Raw genomic sequence first — 17,774 nt, 5'->3', positions numbered from 1 at the left:
AAGATTAATTCCAAGATTAGTCCTGCAGCTGCCACCGTGGTAATCTATGACTGGTCATTGACAATAGATAGTTTATTTTACATTTTTAATTCCTATCAATTTACTTCGGAAGGATAAACACTTTCATGGAACTTGCCGCATACTGATTTTTCTCTTCGTGAAACTTGTACATTTTTTTTCTCATCGTGAAACTGGTTTTGTTCATGAAACCTGTTAAGAAACATTTTTTCGTGGAAACTGTTGCCTGCTGATTTTTTCTTCGCTAAACTTGTACATTGATTGTTCTCCTCGTGAAACTGATTTTGTTCATGGAACTTCTTGCATGCTCATTTTTGTTCGTGAAACTTGTTTAGTGCTGAGTTTAATTTGTGAAACTTGTTGTATGTTCATTATTCTCTTGGTGAAACTTGTACATTCAGTTTTCTCTGCGTGAAACTAATTTTGTTCAAGGAACTTGTTGTATGCTGATTTTTACTCATAGAGCTTGTCGTGTGTTAATTTTTGTTCGTGAAACTTCTTGAATGTTTATTTTTCTCCTCGTGAAACTTTTTATGTTTATGGAACTTGTCGCTTGCTAATTTTTGTCCGCAGAGCTTTTTGCGTGCAGATTTTGTTCGTGAAACTTGTAGCATGTTGTTTTTTTCTGTTAATGAGGCTTGTACATAGATTTTTCCCGTGAAACCGATTTTTATATGGAACTTGTTGCGTGCTAATTTTTTTTTGTGGTGCTTGTTGCGTGCTGATGTTTGTTCGTGAAACGTGTTCCATGTTGATTTATCTCTTTTTAAAACTTGTACATGGATTTTTCTCCTCGTGAAACTGATTTTGTTCATGTAACATGTAGCATCTTGATCCTTTTTCGTGGAACTTATTACATGTTGATTTTTTCTCTGTATAAAACTTCTACATTGATTTTTCTCCTCGTAAAACTGATTTTGTTCATGGAAACTGTAGCGTGGTGATTTTTGTCCGTGGAACTTGTGGCAGACTGATTTTTATTGTTTGAACTTGTTGAATTTTGGTTATTCTCTTGGTAAACGTGAATGTTGTATTTTTTTTCCTCGTTAAATAGATTTTGTCCTTGGAACTTGTTGCGTGCTTATTTTTGTTTGTGCAACTTGTTGCGTTTTAATTTTTGTCTTTGTGAAACTTGTACATTGACATTTCTAGTCGTGAAATTGATTTCGTTCACTTGATTTTGTTCACTTGATTTTGCTGAACTGGTTGCTTGCTGATTGTTTTGTGAAACTTGTTGCATGCTCTTTTTTCTCTTCGTGAAACTTTTACATTGAACTTTCCCCTCGTGAAACTGATTTTTTCATGGAACTTCTTGCGTGCTGATTTTTGCTTATGAAACTTGTTTAATGCAGATTTTTACTCGTGGAACCTGTTGCGTCCTGATTTTTGTTCTTGGAAGTTGTTGCATGTTGGTTTTTCTCTTCGTGAAACCTGTACAGAGATTTTTTTCCACGTGGAAAAGATTTTTTCTTGTAACTTGTTCTGTGCTGATTTTTGTTTGTGAAACTTGTTTCATGTTGATTTTTCTCCTCATGAAACTTGTACATTGACTTTTTTCCTCGCGAAATTGATTGTATTCTCTTGATTTTGTTCAGCTTGTTGGATGCTCATTTTTCTCTTCGTGAATGTTGTACTTTGATTTTTCTTATTATGAAACTGGTTTTGTGCATGGAACTTGTTGCGTGCTGAATTTTTCGTGAAACCTGTTACATGCTGATTTTGCTCGTCGTGAAACTTGTACAATGATTTTTCTCCGTGTGAAACTGATTCTTTTTATGGAACTTGCTGTATGCTTAATTTTTTTCTTGGAAATCGTTGCGTACTGATTCTTTTGTGGAACTTGTCGTGTGCTGATTTTCGTTCGTGAAACTTCTTTCTTGTTTATTTATCTCTTCATGGAATTTGTACATTGATTTTTCTATTTGTGAAACTTATTTTGTTCATGGATTTTGTTGATTGCTGATTTTTGTCCGTGAAACTTATTGTATGTTGATTTGTATAATTTTCCCTTTGTATAATTTTTACATTGATTTTCTCGCCGTGAAACTGATTTTGTTCATGGAACCTATTGATTGCTGAATTTTGTTAGGGGAACCTGGTGCTTGATGATTTTTGCTCATGAAACTTGTTTCATGTTGATTTTTCTCTTCGTGAAACTTGTATACTGATTTTCCTCCTCGTGAAACTGATTTTCTTCATGGAATTTGTTGAGTACTGACTTACGTTCCTGGAACTACTTGAGTTCGAGTTTTAATTCGTAAAACTTGTTGCATAATGATTTTCTCTTCGTGAAGCTTGTACATTGATTTATCTAATTGTGAAACTGGTTTTGTTCATAAAACTTATTGCTTTTTTGTTCTTGGAGCTTGTTGAAGGTAGATTTTTCTCTTCGTGAAACTTGTACATTGTTTTTCTTCTCCTGAAACTGATTCCAAACATTGAAATTTCTGCTAGCTGGTTTTTGCTCCGAGAACTGGCTAGGTTCTGATTTTTTCTTCGTGAAACTTGATGAATGTTGTTTTGTCTCTTCGTGAAACTTGTAAATTGATTTTTCTCCTCGTGACACTGATTGTGTTCGAGGAGCTTGTTTCATGCTGATTGTTCTTCGTGGAACTTCTTTTGTTCTGAATTTTGTTCATGAAACTTGTTGCATGTTGATTTTTCTCTTCGTGAAACTTGTAAATAGAATTTTTCCTGGTGAAACTGATTTTGTTCATAGAACTTGTTGTGTGTTAATTTCCATTTATGAAGCGTGTTGCATGATGATTTTGAAACGCAAAACTTTTTGAATGTTAATTTTTGTCTTTGTGAAACTTATACACGGATTTTTCTCCTCGTAAAACTAATTTTGTTCGTATAATTTGTTGCTTACGGATTTTTGTTCGCGAAACTTAATTTACCATAATATGCCAGTAAATTAGATTAACCTATTCTAAGCTACACATAATAAGATAATTTAAAATATGTTAGATGACGCGTCAAAATCAACATGTAACAATTTTCATGAACAAAAATCTACACACGACAACTTCCACCGACAAATTCAGCAAGCAGTGAGCTCCATGAACAAAATCATTGTCACGAGGAGAAAAATAAATGTAAAAGCTTAACGAAGAGAAAGATAAACATGCAACAAGTTTCACGAGCAAAATCAGCACACAAAAAATCCACGAATGGAAATCAACACGCAAAATGTTTCGTGAATAACATCAAATTCACGAGGAGAAAAAGCAACGTACAAGTTTCACAAAGAGAAAAAAAACTTGCAAAAAGCTTCACGAACAAAATATCAGCACGCAGCCGATTCCACGAACAAAATCAGCACGCAAAAAAAATTTAAGAACAAAATCAGTTTCACTGAGAGAAAAAGCAATGTACAAGTTTCACGAAGAAAAAAATCAACAAGCAACAAGTTTTACGAACAAAATATGAGAATGCAACAAGTTCCACGAACAAAATATCAGAATGCAATAAGTTCAACGAAAAAAATCAGTTTCACGAGGAGAAAATTAATGTGCAAGTTTCACAAAGAGAAAAATCCAAGTCCAAAAAGTTCCAAGAAATTAATCAGAATGCAGCAGGTTCCATGAACAAGATAAGTTTCACGGGAAAAAAATCAATGTAAAATAAGTTTCACAAACAAAAACTAGCACGTGACATGTTCCATGAAAAAAAATTAGTTTTGCGAAGAGAAAAACGAGTTTTAGAAACAAAAAACAGCAATCAGCAAGTTCCACGATCAGAAATCATCACGCAATAAGTTCCATGAATAAAATCAGTTTCCCGAGGAGAAAAACAACGTGAAAGTTTCACAAAGAGAAAAATCAACCTGCAACAAGTTTCACAAATCAAAATTAGATCGCAACAATTTCCACAAGCAAAATCTATTTCACGAGGTGAAAAAATCAATGTAAAACAATCACGAAGAGAAAAACTAACATGCAACAAGTTCCACGAATAAAAATGAGGGTGCAAAAAGTTTCACGAACAAAATCAGTTTCACGAGGAAAAAAATCAATTTACGAGTTTCACGAAAAGGAAAAATCAACTAGTAACAATTTCCACGAACGAAAATCGGCGCGCTGTAAGTTCCAAGAACGTAACCAGTTTCACAAGGAAAAAATTAATCGACAGGCTTCAGGAAGAAAAAACTCAACATTGAACAAGTTTCACGAACAAAATCAGTACGCAACAAGTTCTTTGAAGAAGAGAATTGAGATTCCATGAAGAGAAAAAAGAACATGTTATAAGTTTTAGTGATAAAAACAGCAGTTAACAAGTTCCACGAACAAAAATCAGCACGCAAGAAGTTCCAGGAGTAAAATCAGTTTTACGATGAGAAAAATCTATGTAAAAAAATCAACACCACAGAAGTTTCACGAACAGAAATCATGACGTGACAAGATCCACGAAGAAAAACAAGCTTGCAACAAGTTCCACGAACAAAAATCAGCATGCAACAAGTTCCATGAAGAAAATCAGTTTAACGCAGAGAAAATCAATATACATGTTTCAAGAAAAGAAAATGAACATGAGACAAGTTTCACGAATAAAAATCAGCTGTAAACAGGTTTCACGAACAAAAATCAGCACGCAAGAAGTTCCATGAACAGAATCAGTTTCACTAGGAGAAAAACTAATTTACGAGTTTTACGAAGACAAAAATCAACATTTAAGAAGTTTCACGAACAGAAATCATCACGCGACAAGATCCACGAGAAAAATAATAGTACGCAAAAAATTCCACGAACAAAATTCAGCATACAACAAGTTTCACAAACAAAATCATTTTCACGTAGAGAAAAATCAATGTACAAGTTTCACGAAAAGAAAAATGAACATGCAACAAGTTTCACGAACAAAAATCAGCACTAATTGAGTTTCACGAACAAAAATCAGCACGCAAGAAGTTCCTTGAACAAAATTAGTATCACGAGTAGAAAATCAATGCATAAGTTTACCGAAGAGAAAAATCAGCATGCAACAGGTTTCACGTAAAAATCCACACGCAATAGGTTCTATGAAAAAGTAAGTTTCAGGATGAAAAAAATAAATATACAAGTTTCATGAAGAGAAAAATCAGCATGCAATACTTTCCATGTAAGTATTTATCCTTCCAAATTAAAATGACACTGATCAAAAAAGTATAAAAACTAGCTATTTTCAAAGACCAGCCATATATTACCGCAAAGGCAGCAGTTAAAAATTTTTGGAATTTACGGAGCCTGGGGCGGAATTGGCTGAATAGGAAATGAGGAATTGGGGACAGAAGCGGGGAACTGGAACTGACGCAAAAGGAGCCAGATTTCGAATCGCTTGAGCCGGGGTGGAAACTGGTAGAATCGGAGGTGGAATCGCTGTAACCGAGGGTCAGAAGTGGAGGAAATGGAATTGGATATCACTTTTTTAAAAATTGAAAATTGTCTTAGGAATGATGATGGGGTGCCAGAGGGTCATTAATGCTGTACAGTGATGTATTTTTTCTACAGGTGCAGGCAGTCCTACAAAATAAACGTTTAACAAAGATATTTATTCTGGCCAAAACAACTCTCCCAGAGCAAAGCGGTGTTTTCAAGCATTTTGTGGTACAAAACAACGATGCTAGCCAAAAGAATGCCAAACATCTATTGTGTAAAGATTCTGAAATAGTCGATTGATTTAGAATTACTAGAAAAACCATACTGCTATTGAACCTCCTGTTTCAGAGGCATTAATGCCGCACGGTGGCGTATTGGCCTCTAAGGGTGCAGGTATTAAATGGACACAATAATTGTGTCCAGTTTTATATAATACAGCTTAGGCTATTATGGAAAGGGATTGGTGGTTCATTGTGTAGGTTTGGGGAGAAGTGTGCCTTAAGCGTCAAAAAGTGTGTTTCTAATTCTCGGCGGGTTTTCAGATGAACTTAGCCAAATTTCAAGCTGAACCACGTACAACACTAGTTAAGGATACATTAAGCGGTTTCTTGATTGTTTGGATTGAACATGTGATTTTACGTATTTTATAGGTGCTTGCGAGCTTCCATTTTGATTCATATTGCAGTTTGCTACCGAATACAGCAAAGATCATATTTGATTATCAATTGTCTTATCATGATCCCATAGCCTGCTCAATTGCTTTGTCATATTATAGATATCATAGTAAATCTTTCGTTGCTTCAGCAATTCTACACCGTCATGACTAGTCAACAAACGATCAACCACTTTTTATCGTGTCGGTAGATTCAATTCTAAACAAATAAGTATCCCTTTCTATTACCTTTTACAGTTGCGTCAAAAGGAGAACAGAATCTTTCTATATATGCGCTGGCATTGAAATTTGCCATCCTTTGCCGGAATTGGTTGCTAGGGCCCCGGTAGAATTGGATGTTAGAATTCCTGCTGTAATTCCTCACCAGGGTCCTATTGGAAGTCGGTTTTAGGCCCAGGTGGAATTGGATGTTAGGGGGACCGCTGGAATCGCTCACTAGAGGATGAGTCAGCCATACAATGTCACGGTGGCGTGAATATGCCTAGCCATGGCTCAAAGAAACGTAGCTGTTCTATTAAAACCTCTCAGAAATAACTCTTAATTTAGTTAATTTATATCTAATAATTGAGCCCCCTCTCTTGTATTGGTTTCTAGATTCCCCTCTCGTTGGAATCGCTCACTAGAGGGTGAGTAAGCCATTCAGTTTCGCAGGCTGGGAATTCAGAGAAAAAGAATACCAAGAAAAAATAAAAAAAATATAGAATTAAGTCACATGTCTTGTGCCCCCACTTTACTATATTTTGAGCAAACCTAGATCATTCTCTAAGAAAAAATCTCCGAAGGTTGTTTAAAAATGGGTATTTTCCTATGTTTTGAACAAGTTTGTATTGTTTTATAAGAAAGCATCTCTAGAAAATCCCTAAGAAGAAGCCTCCAAATGCTAGGATTATATCGCTAAGAACTGAAGAATTGCTTTGTCTGGGTTTATAATACCCTTCTTAAGATGTACTTAGCAAGCAGGTCCACTTTAAATATAACCAAACTCTAGGAATCGATTTTCCCGTCAGGATCTCAATTATTGCAGTCATAGAAAACACGTAATCAATAGCTTAATCATTCTAGCAAGGGACACATGGGAACTCTCCACTTGTGGAAGAGGTTGTTTCATGGAATCTGTTTCCAGAATCATAAAACTAGAAATAGATTGTCGGTTCAGCAGTTTAGGGTAGAGTTCCATTGGATGGAAATAGCCCTTTCGAATCCTAACGGGATACAAACATCATTGGAATACAAAGGTTCCCTGAAATAAAACAGCTTGAAAGAACAAAAATCCTAAAGAAAAATATTTCTTAAAGTATTTTATGACACCGATATGTGTACCGTCATTACGTACCTCCCATGTGTGTGCCCTCCTCAGTTACAAGTAGGGATCCACAACGGGGGCCCGAAGAAACAAGTTGAGTGTGAATGCTTCATCCTTAACATAGATAAACATTCCCTATTACGCAAGAATTGAATAAATAATGAAGAGGGGCATATTCATATATATAAATTTATTGCCCATCATAAATGTAACTCAGAACAATGATGGAGTAACAGGGAAAGAAAAGGGAAAAATACAAAGAAATTCTGACAAATACAAACAGAACCAAAACAAATAAGAACGGGAATAAAAATACAAATAAGGGCAGTCATACATAAAAACAAACGATTGATCAACGAAGGAAAATTTTGAGGTGCTTTCACCAATAATATGCCTCCAATATCTGTCATTTCTTTTTTGCACCGCTGAGGCTGGACCAGCGACCCCGTACCACAAGGATAGGGAGCTGTTGTTAGTCCAGAAAGGCAACCGTAGCAAATATTTCGCATACTTGTAGAAACATTTCCGTATATCCTAAATATCTGAAGCAGTAAGAAGAGACCAAAATGTTGCAAGGGTGAGTACAAGCGGTACAACAAATGCATTATAAACGCAAAATAAGATATGGTGGTTAAATTTAAACTTTAATAGAATTAGTAAACCTTGCACGATCCTAGATTTCCTGGCAAAAATTCCTTCAGAAGTTGACGCGTGGCGCGAAGATTTTACCCAATCGGCGCAGCAAGATACGTCAGTGTATCTTGTGCTTTAATAACGTTTTCACCCAACTGAACATTTGTCGGGCAATCTGAGCAGTGATTGAACACCAGGAACTCAGTCTTACTCTCATTAAATTGAAAACCAATATGTTTACGCTCCTTATCGAGAATTCTAAAACTTTCATCAATTCCAAAGTCTGTTCTAATATATCAAGTATGTCATCCGAATAATTAGCTAGGGAAAAGTCAATTCCTTTAAATATACATTTGGTTCGAACCTTCTGTTATGGGGCAATAATAGCAATATTATTTAAAATATTAATATTTTAATTATAATATTAAAATAGAGGGTATTAGACAGAGCCCTGTCTAATATAACTTTTCTTTCGTAGCTTAGAAATGCACTCGGCAACTGCAGATCGAGTAGCAATAAAATTGGTTTTACAATGATGGATCAGGTTTGAAAAATTCACTTTTAAAATAATCCTACCACCGATCACTGGTACTTCTGACAGAATTACAGGCTTTTGAATTATCTCTTTTTAGCATTTTTTTTATGAAATTGGGATCACTTGTGGCTTTACTTTATAGTTCAGCTACTCATTTAGCTTGGTGTTGCCTAAGCGCTTTTGCGAAATGTCGCTTTGTTTTCAGACTAATTTCATTTTCCAAACCTTCCCACGGCGTACCAGGCTTCTTCAAGACACAAAACTAGAATTTCGATTTAGCACAAGAATCAATGAGGCCAGGATTACTTTTCCAACCATGATTCTCAGTTCCAAGACGTACTCTTTGGGTAGGTGTACTAGGACGCTCGGTAACGCGTAGAGCGTGAACGATCTCAGCACATTATATATTGAGCAAGGTTTTTCTTCTCTGAAAAGATTTATTATTTTATCTGGGAAAGCAGATCATAGGGCTATTTGATCTTTTCCAAAATATAATCACAAATAGCCTGGAAAGCAAACACACCTACACAAGCCCGGTCATCAGTTTCGTTTTTCGTAACATTTACAATCATTGTCTGGACTTGGATAACTCGGTATATTAAGTTGCACAGGTAATATATAGTACTAATAGGCATATGGTCTGAGATTTGAAAAATGGAGATAAGTGAAGATCCGAAGTCTGGTTTTACTTTCGGGGAACACATGAAAAAGTCCAGAGGTACTACTAGAGTTCTGAATATATGTTAAACATTTGATCATTATCGACCACGACGAGCTGAGGGCATCCGCTATTCAGAATATTTGCACGAGTACTACTGTGGTCAGAAAGATTGCAGTTTATATCACCAGCAATGATTATTGCTTGGTTTGGGACTTTAAAATCCGACACGAGGGCACCGACTAGGCGGCAAGCTTGACCAAATTGTTTTTCCGACGTAGCATTACCATAATCGGTGGATAAATATGCTGATGCTACCACATAATTCTGAATGTTGACTGACGCGAAATAGTCACAGTTGCGAAAGTGTTTGAGCATGAGGACACTTTTAGCAAGAATAGCAGTACCTCCACATGGCCAACCAGCCCTGGAGTGTCTAGCGGTACGACTTATTACGAAATAGAAGCAATTGTGCTCTACAAGCTTTGACTGTCCAAATTGAGAAGGTGCTCCTGTAGGCAGACAACGTCACCTGAGTACCATAGAGTTTGGATTGTGGATAATCTCACTGAGACACCTCTATTAATATTCCACGATGTAACCCATAGACCAGTGTTCATTTTTGAGGATTTATAAGTTTCTGTGCGGCAAGACATATGTAGCTGTAACAAGGATTATCAGCCTGGTTGCACAGTGCACACTGCATTTTATTTTTACAGGGAGTTTCCAGCTTGTTCGAATTTCCAGCACTGGCGCAGTGCGAACAGTGAGTAAGAGCTTTACAGTACTGGGTAATGTGTCCGTAAGCTTGGCAGTTGTAGCAGCAAGGAGAGAGAGGGAGAAACTTCTCGATGTGGATTCGCTCATACTCTGTCATCACTGACAAGGAAATGGCCGCTAATAAGTCTTCTCAACGAGAAAACCGAAACATGTAAGATCTAATTTTTCCGATATGGGAGACTTCGTTACGGTTAGTTATCAAATGAACGTCAGTAACACTGTCAGGGATGAAACAGGGATGAAACATTCTCTAATACACTGGAACTTCTAGCTATAGTTTTAGCGATTGGTCCTTAGATTGGATAGCATGAGCTATAGCAGTAGCTTTATTTTTATCACTTACTACAAGACACTAACTATCTTTTCCCGGTATAAGCTCAGTTTTCGCATACTTTGAGTTACCACACAAGTTATAAATAAAGGTTTTTCGGCCCTTGGGGTCTTTCAGCTCTTTAGGTGGATTCTTTAATATAACAACGAAAGAGAGATGGAATGACTGTGTGGGGGCTTGACACAAAGAAGGTAACGGCTTACGCTTCGAAAGGGCGTAGTATTCAAATGTGATACATTTTTGTTAGCTTTATGAGTGAGCGTAGCACATGATTTTCCTGCGATAACTGGTGCTACGTCAAGCTTGCACAGCGCGAAATGCAGTAGTGGTTTTTGCCATTCATCACACTTTTCAAGGGTAATAAGCATATCCTGACAGTTATCTGCAGCTTCCTGTCGGTCAATTGTGCGATTCGTGCAGTTTGCAAAATTCCACAGTATTCCCCAATTCCACATAATAATTCTTTGCTCTATTGAACGCATCATTTTTAGAAAAGTCACCACCAGTTTTCGCTACATAGCCGTGAACATAACCCATAGCACGGGCATGGTATAAAAAGTTCATGACTGGAGACCTTAACAGCTATTGACTCTGCATTGTATGTTGAAAACAAACACACAACAGGTATCTCACTTAATCAGAGAAGAAAAGGGTTGAAAGGTTGAATAGCCGTAAAGATCACCGGGAGCAAGGAAAGTCTCGAGACCTGCTCACTTGTTCCTATCAATTTAATTATAATTAAAACCTGTAGATTTTAATTGGAATCCTGAGGTATGCGGTATTGTCGATGCAACTTAAGAAAAAGGTTGAAATTTGCTCTATTGTCACTGGATTCTAGCTGTTTGGCTAACATTTATAAGATTCACCGTCAAAAAATCGAAAACCTTCTACTGGCAACCTCCAATCGGTAACAATAAGATAAAATAATTGTTTCCAGGGGATTCACAGCTGTCAAAATAACCAAAGAAAAGATAATCCGATTATAAAATAAAAATCTTCAACTAAAAGTCCACAGAGAAATCAGTCACAATGATAAACAGGGTTATATCCAAAAATGAGATGTTTATTTAGCATGCTTTTAATCATGACTAATATATATATATATATATATATATATATATATATATATATATATATATATATATATATATATATATATATATATATATATATGTATATATATATATATATATATATATATATATATATATATATATATATATATATATATATATATACATATATATATATATATATATATATATATATATATATATATATATATATATAAAAAACATAAAGTATTTGTTTAAATGCTTCCACACATTTAATATTTTATTTGGTGGAGTGTTTCGTTTTATTTATTTAAATAACTTAATTTAATATTTTAAACCCTTTTAACTTCTTCCTAATTAATTTTCTACAAAAGGTGGAACAATTGATCCAGTTTTGTGTCATTTTTTCTGGGTCTTTTTCTTTTTTTGTGTGTCAATTAAGTGGCTAAATTTTTATCTGATTTACTACTACAACTACTAATAACTCACCAAAGCACCAAGCGCCCTGAGGCCAACACTACTACGCAAACTCCTCCACCTGCCCAATCTATTCAAGGTTTCCCTCCTTGCACCCTCCAAGGAAGTTCCAATTTCCTTTAAATATTTATTTATGACATCCTCCCATCCTAGACGAGGAAAAACTGCTTTAACTTTGGCCCTAGACGGTTGACCAAAAAGGGCAGTCTTCCGCGGAAAACAGCTAGTAAATTTTTATGCGCTTTTCGGAGTGCCCATGCTTATCTTCCAGACTTATCTTCCCACTCTTCCAAACATTTTTTAACTGTGAAAAACACCCCGAGCCTTGGCTATTCTAAATTTAACATCTTCACTGCTCGCACCGTCTTTACTAATAATATTACCAAGGTAAATGAAGACGCCAACTAATCAATCTTTTCGTTACCCAGTGTCACATTTCAGTCTTCAGTTGTTTCTAGCCTTAGTGACTTAGTCATATTAACATTAATTTTCAAACCTATTCTAGCACCCTGAACTCGCAAAACCTCTAAAAGTTCATTCATTTTACTCTACCTTTCATCTAATATGTTTAAATCATCAGCATAATCTAAGTCCAGGAAAGTTTTTCTTCCCTATTTGATTCCGTGGTTCTCAGTTGCCTTTCCTGTTCTCCTTGAGACAAAGTCCATCAAAATGATCCATATAAAGGGGGTTAGAACGCAACCCTGCTTAACTTTTGATTTAATAAAAAACCAGCTGCTAACCTCATTTCCTATCTTAACGTAGCAGTATTATTCTAGTACATAGCAAAAATCACTGTCTATTTCTGTCAAATCACTGCTTATCGGATTTGAAAGATTGAAAATATAGTTCTTTTTAAATATCTTGTAGACTACTTGCAAAAGCACCTCATTTTGCTTTCTAGAAGGAAATATTATATTCGTCATTACGCTTCTTGTCGAGAGTCTATTTCCCTATTATTGAATAAATTTCCCGGTAATGGAATAGATCATATACGAGTCTGAAGTAATCCTTGAATAGAAAATCAAATCGTTATATGAATTTAATAGAACTTTCGATATCATAAATTTTCTCAGTTTCTGGCATTAGAAAAGAAAAACGAAAAGCTATTAAATTGGAAAACAATTTTTGTTTTCTCACGTTTATCGAATTTTTGTCCATGATGCCTTTAGAACAAGTACTCAAACACAAGACCATTTGGAATAGGAGAGAATTGTTTTTATAATGCCTAACAAACGGAAGAGCTTATTGAGGTATATTTATTTTAGGCAATGAATTTTTAGCTCAAACATTTAAAAAAGTAATTTATTAATAAAATACACATAAGCTGCATTTGTTGAACCCTCAAAGATGGTTTCAGTAAAGCTATATAAAAATTTCCGGATGGGACAGGGTTAAATGAGAAGGTAGGTCAATTCATTTGCGGAAATTTTTTTTATTCGTTTTACATTTATTGTCATTCGTGACTTTAAAACAATTTTTTTTGTTAATTCTATGAAAAGCAATAAATTTGTCGTATGCAATTGCTTTTTTTTTGTTTTGGTTACTTTAATATCAATTAATTTAATAGATTGGCAATGATTCTTTAATGTCAGTAAATATGAAATCATAAGCTATATCTCTATGGTTGGAAAAGAAAACATTCTAGTAGTTCAATATTTTAAGTGCTAGACATTATGATTAAAACCATTTCACTTAGACAAACTCTCTTCATATCGTCAATTGTTTCTAAACCATGTGATAGCACAGTAGTTTGATATAAACTTAGCAAAAAAAAGGCTCTGGGCTGTGTGTTAGCTGCCACAGAGACAAAATTGCGTTGAGAATATGCATTCGTTTCTCCAAATAATGAACCAAGAAGACAAAGAGAAAACAGCTGATTATCAAAACTATTAAGGCCTGGTTTTAAAAAAATCTACATTAGATGATACACTGTCAAAGCAATTTATTTTAAAGAAATTAAAAGGGCTCAAAATATATTAACTGAGTTGAGTTATCTTTATTCCGTTTTCCGTTTGCAGCTCAATGAGTGATGTCCATGTCGAATGTTTTCTTATACGTTGACTGCCTTGACATGGTTGTACAGAACTTGCTGTTTAAACTCTCAAACTGAAATGTTTCTAGGTTTTCTGATCTTCCTATGTTCATTATTAAGTTGTTGTGTTTAGTGAATAGTAATCTATCTTAAACTACAAAATTGCACCACAATATTTGTCTCTTTCGTAGAATTTCTCAATTCGTATCTATTTCTTGTAAACTATTTCCGAATGGTATGTCTTTTTTTCAGATAAGCCAATCGTAACCTTAAGACTCGGTGCATCCCTTACTTCACGCCAGATAAAAGAGGGTGATGATATTTATTTTGATTGTATAATAGATGCAGAGCCATTATCTTACAAGATTCTATGGTTTCATAATGTAAGTTCCTTCAATTTTCTTAATCATTTGATTTTGTCGATTGTTCCTCCTATCTTAGGATTCAGTGCATAAATGTGAGGTAAATAAACGGTCACCTGGTATATATATATATATATATATATATATATATATATATATATATATATATATATATATATATATATATACTAGCGAGACCAGGTAATTCTCTTTGTCCCATGGGGACTATAAAACCTGGACTCGGACGAGCTTCCCCATCATTCTTACATAAGATACTGAAAGTGAGAGAACTCAAGTTCAAAAAACGGATATGTCTAAAAGACACCAACAGGTGAGCCTCTATCTGTATACCCCTCTCCCGACTAAAAATGGGTTAAATAATACGCAAATTTAACCTACTATAGCTCTCTACACTGAATTAGCAGCTAAAACCCCAACACACTTCCACATAAAAAAGTTTTATTCCGGATAATTTTATCTTGTTTTACCATGACAGAATTCGTTTTACTCTAAATTTATCCTTTTTTAAATAGCATTGAAGAATCGTGACTCATTTCTGACAGATGGGTAAAAAAGACATAAACAGGTATTTGCACTAACCTTTAATAATACCTCTCATCACTAAAGGGTTAGTTTCTACTGAACATTCGGCACATTATTAATGGATAGGGGTTTCTTCTTCGCAGCTTCTAAATTTGAATGTTCTCCAATTCTTAGCATATCACAATTTATATATGTTTTTCTGATCAAATTGGCGAGTTATGGTTAAACGTGATCTTTTATTATTGAGAGGTGACCTAATTTCTTACTTTTTCCACTTTAGGTGGTCAGCAGCTATTCGATTAGAAGGGCATACAAGTTATTAGTCGTTAGTTAATTGTGAAAATCAGATATTTTTATAACATTTTAACACCTGCATTTTCTGCTAAATTTCAGTTATGAAATTCCAATTTAATGACTTTTCAAAGGAAAACGCGTATAGTTTTCGCTAGAATTTAGACTAAAAGGTTAAATTTAGCTTTAGCATGAATTGGCTACCCAAATGTAACATATCTGTGCGTTAAAATGAAGGTGCGAGTAAAATCGTTTAATTATAGTAAAAAAAAAATAGGTAAACAAGGAAAATCTGAAAATAAAAATGAATTTTTGTGTGAACCTCCTCCCCCTTAATAGGTCATATGTAACCCTAAGCTAAAGACTAAAAGTTTACTTATTGGCTTTTGATGTACTTAGGAAGGGGTTAACTTTCCAAAATGGACCTTTCAGAGAAGGATGTACAGTTTTGTCCTAGGAAGCTAGTTTGAAGCTTGTACCATGCTTTTTTCTCCGCTCTTTAATGGACTAACTCTGAATTGAGGTACTTTACCCTCGCTAAATCCTTTGGCCTCGAAATAATGCCGATTTTTTAAGCTTTATTTCTATATCATTCTTTGAAAAAGATTGGAAGGGATGGGTGCAAAAAGGGAGAGCTAAATTTAAGTGGTAACATGTTGAAAATAAGATGTTTCTTTTCATGAAAAAAAGTTGTTTTTCTATGATAAAAAAATTCTGATCAATTTCCACTAGCAAAGAAGGTGAAGGCAAGCAAAGATATGTTCCCAACTATGATCACTTCAAGATCAACGGCTATTATGTATGGCAAGGATGCCTAACCATCAAGACCTGTGCTCCCCAAACAAGGTGAGAATGAAAGCCCTTCTACACTCCACCAGTATGAAGAGATCTCCATGCAAGATGCCAACCTCAACGTGATTAAAATTACTGATATGTTTCGTAAAACTTGTTTTTCAGGATGGAAAAATAAGTAGAATGTTTGAAACCTTGTTCTCTACCTCTGAGAAGGGGTTTAATGGTATTGATCCATCCTAAAAAACGGTTTCTGTCAGGCTTATAAGACCACTTCACAATGAAAATGAGGTGCTTTTAGATTCTGCTATCAAATGATGAAAACTTAACGTTTTACTGCTGTCTTTAAGAAGGAGATTTGAGAATCATAATCCTTATATTGATAATATTCTTTTTCAGATTAATAATGGGCCCTCATGTTAGCTTTGAGTTGGGCTGAGGACCCCCTCGGCCTACTAAAAGAAAAAAATAATTCATTTTTATAGCTATTAAAAGTGTTTTAAAAATAAAGTGTTTTTACCATCCTGAATAATGGATAATCTAACGTTGAAACCGTAGCGTTTTACTGTAGAAAAGAAACTTATTCAGAAAGAGGAATTTAAAGGAATTGCCCGGTAGGTTTTTTTTATCACAATAAAAATACCCCATTCTTTTCGGGTTAATAAAGAGTGTTCTCCGATGCCACTCTTGCCGGTACTAAAAAAAGTAACTAAAATAATACATTCTTTTCAGGTCAATAAAGGGAGGGTTAAGGGTCATGTCCGTTAGTTCTGAAGGTTTAGAGGACCCTTGGGGCCTAAGATTAATGTTCTTTTTTATAGCATAATAACATACTCTTTTTACCTCTTAAAATCATAAATGCTTCAAGGAGTAATAATTTTTATTCTTTTTTTCAGTCTGTTCCAGAAATGTTTGCAAGGATCCATGATTCTGTGACGGATTTCTTCAGGGAAAACGAAGCACCAATGGACACCAACGACCCCTTTATATATACTTTTATACTGTATATACTCTTAAGATTACTTAGAGCTTTGAAATAACTGAAATGTAAAGAGGGGGCACGCCACCTTCATGGAGTAATAATTTTTATTCTTTTTCAGTCTGTTCCAGAAATGTTTGCAAGGATTCATGATTCTGTGACGGATTTCTTCAGGGAAAACGAAGCACCAATGGACACCAACGACCCTTTATTTATACTCTTATACTATATATACTCTTAAGATTACTTAGAGCTTTGAAATAACTGAAATGTAAAGAGGGGGCACTTCACCTTCAAGGAGTAATAATTTTATTCTTTTTTCAGTCTGTTCCAGAAATGTTTGCAAGGATCCATGATCCTGTGACGGATTTCTTCAGGGAAAACGAAGCACCAATGGACACCAACGACCCCTCCATATATACTCTTATACTATATATTCTCTTAAGATTACTTAGAGCTTTGAAATAACTGAAATGTAAAGAGGGGGCACTCCACCTTCATGGAGTAATAATTTTTTTTTCAGTCTGTTCGAGAAATGATTGACCCCTCCATATATACTCTTAAGATTATTTAGAACTTTGTAATAGCTGAAATTTAAAGAGGGGGCACTCCACCCACATTTACGTAGTAAGTTTTGATCTTAGATTTATAACTCGTAGTGTGGGGTCTAAGGATCCAAAGGATTAGTTTGAGGTCCATGTATGGAATAGTTTTTGTTTATTAATCCTGTAGTCGGTAGTGTGGTGCCAATACATCCAGAGGATCATATTGCACTCTTAAGAAACTGTCAGGCTAATATTGTATTCTTTTTTAAGCTTATATAAAATCTGGATGAAATCAAAAGTTTTCCAAAGGACTAAAAAACTTTTATTATTTTCTCTTATTATTCACCTATACCAGGGGTCTATATTGACCACATAGAAACGACTATCCTATCGCCGCCAGCACGATT

At 34.9% G+C, this 17,774-nt stretch overlaps 1 protein-coding gene across 1 annotated transcript in view; it reads left to right on the top strand.

The window, feature by feature from the left end:
• The window catches only part of LOC136035282 (nephrin-like), a 255,108-nt gene that overhangs the window by 133,300 nt on the left and 104,034 nt on the right, over positions 1-17,774 (top strand). The window contains exon 8 of the mRNA XM_065716966.1: positions 14,108-14,238. Within this exon, the coding sequence (XP_065573038.1) occupies positions 14,108-14,238 (131 nt within the window). The remainder of the gene's footprint in view (positions 1-14,107; positions 14,239-17,774) is intronic.

Source organism: Artemia franciscana, chromosome 14 (assembly GCF_032884065.1).
Source record: "Artemia franciscana chromosome 14, ASM3288406v1, whole genome shotgun sequence".
Classification (NCBI taxonomy): domain Eukaryota; kingdom Metazoa; phylum Arthropoda; class Branchiopoda; order Anostraca; family Artemiidae; genus Artemia; species Artemia franciscana.
This window is presented reverse-complemented; position numbering and strand designations above follow the sequence as displayed.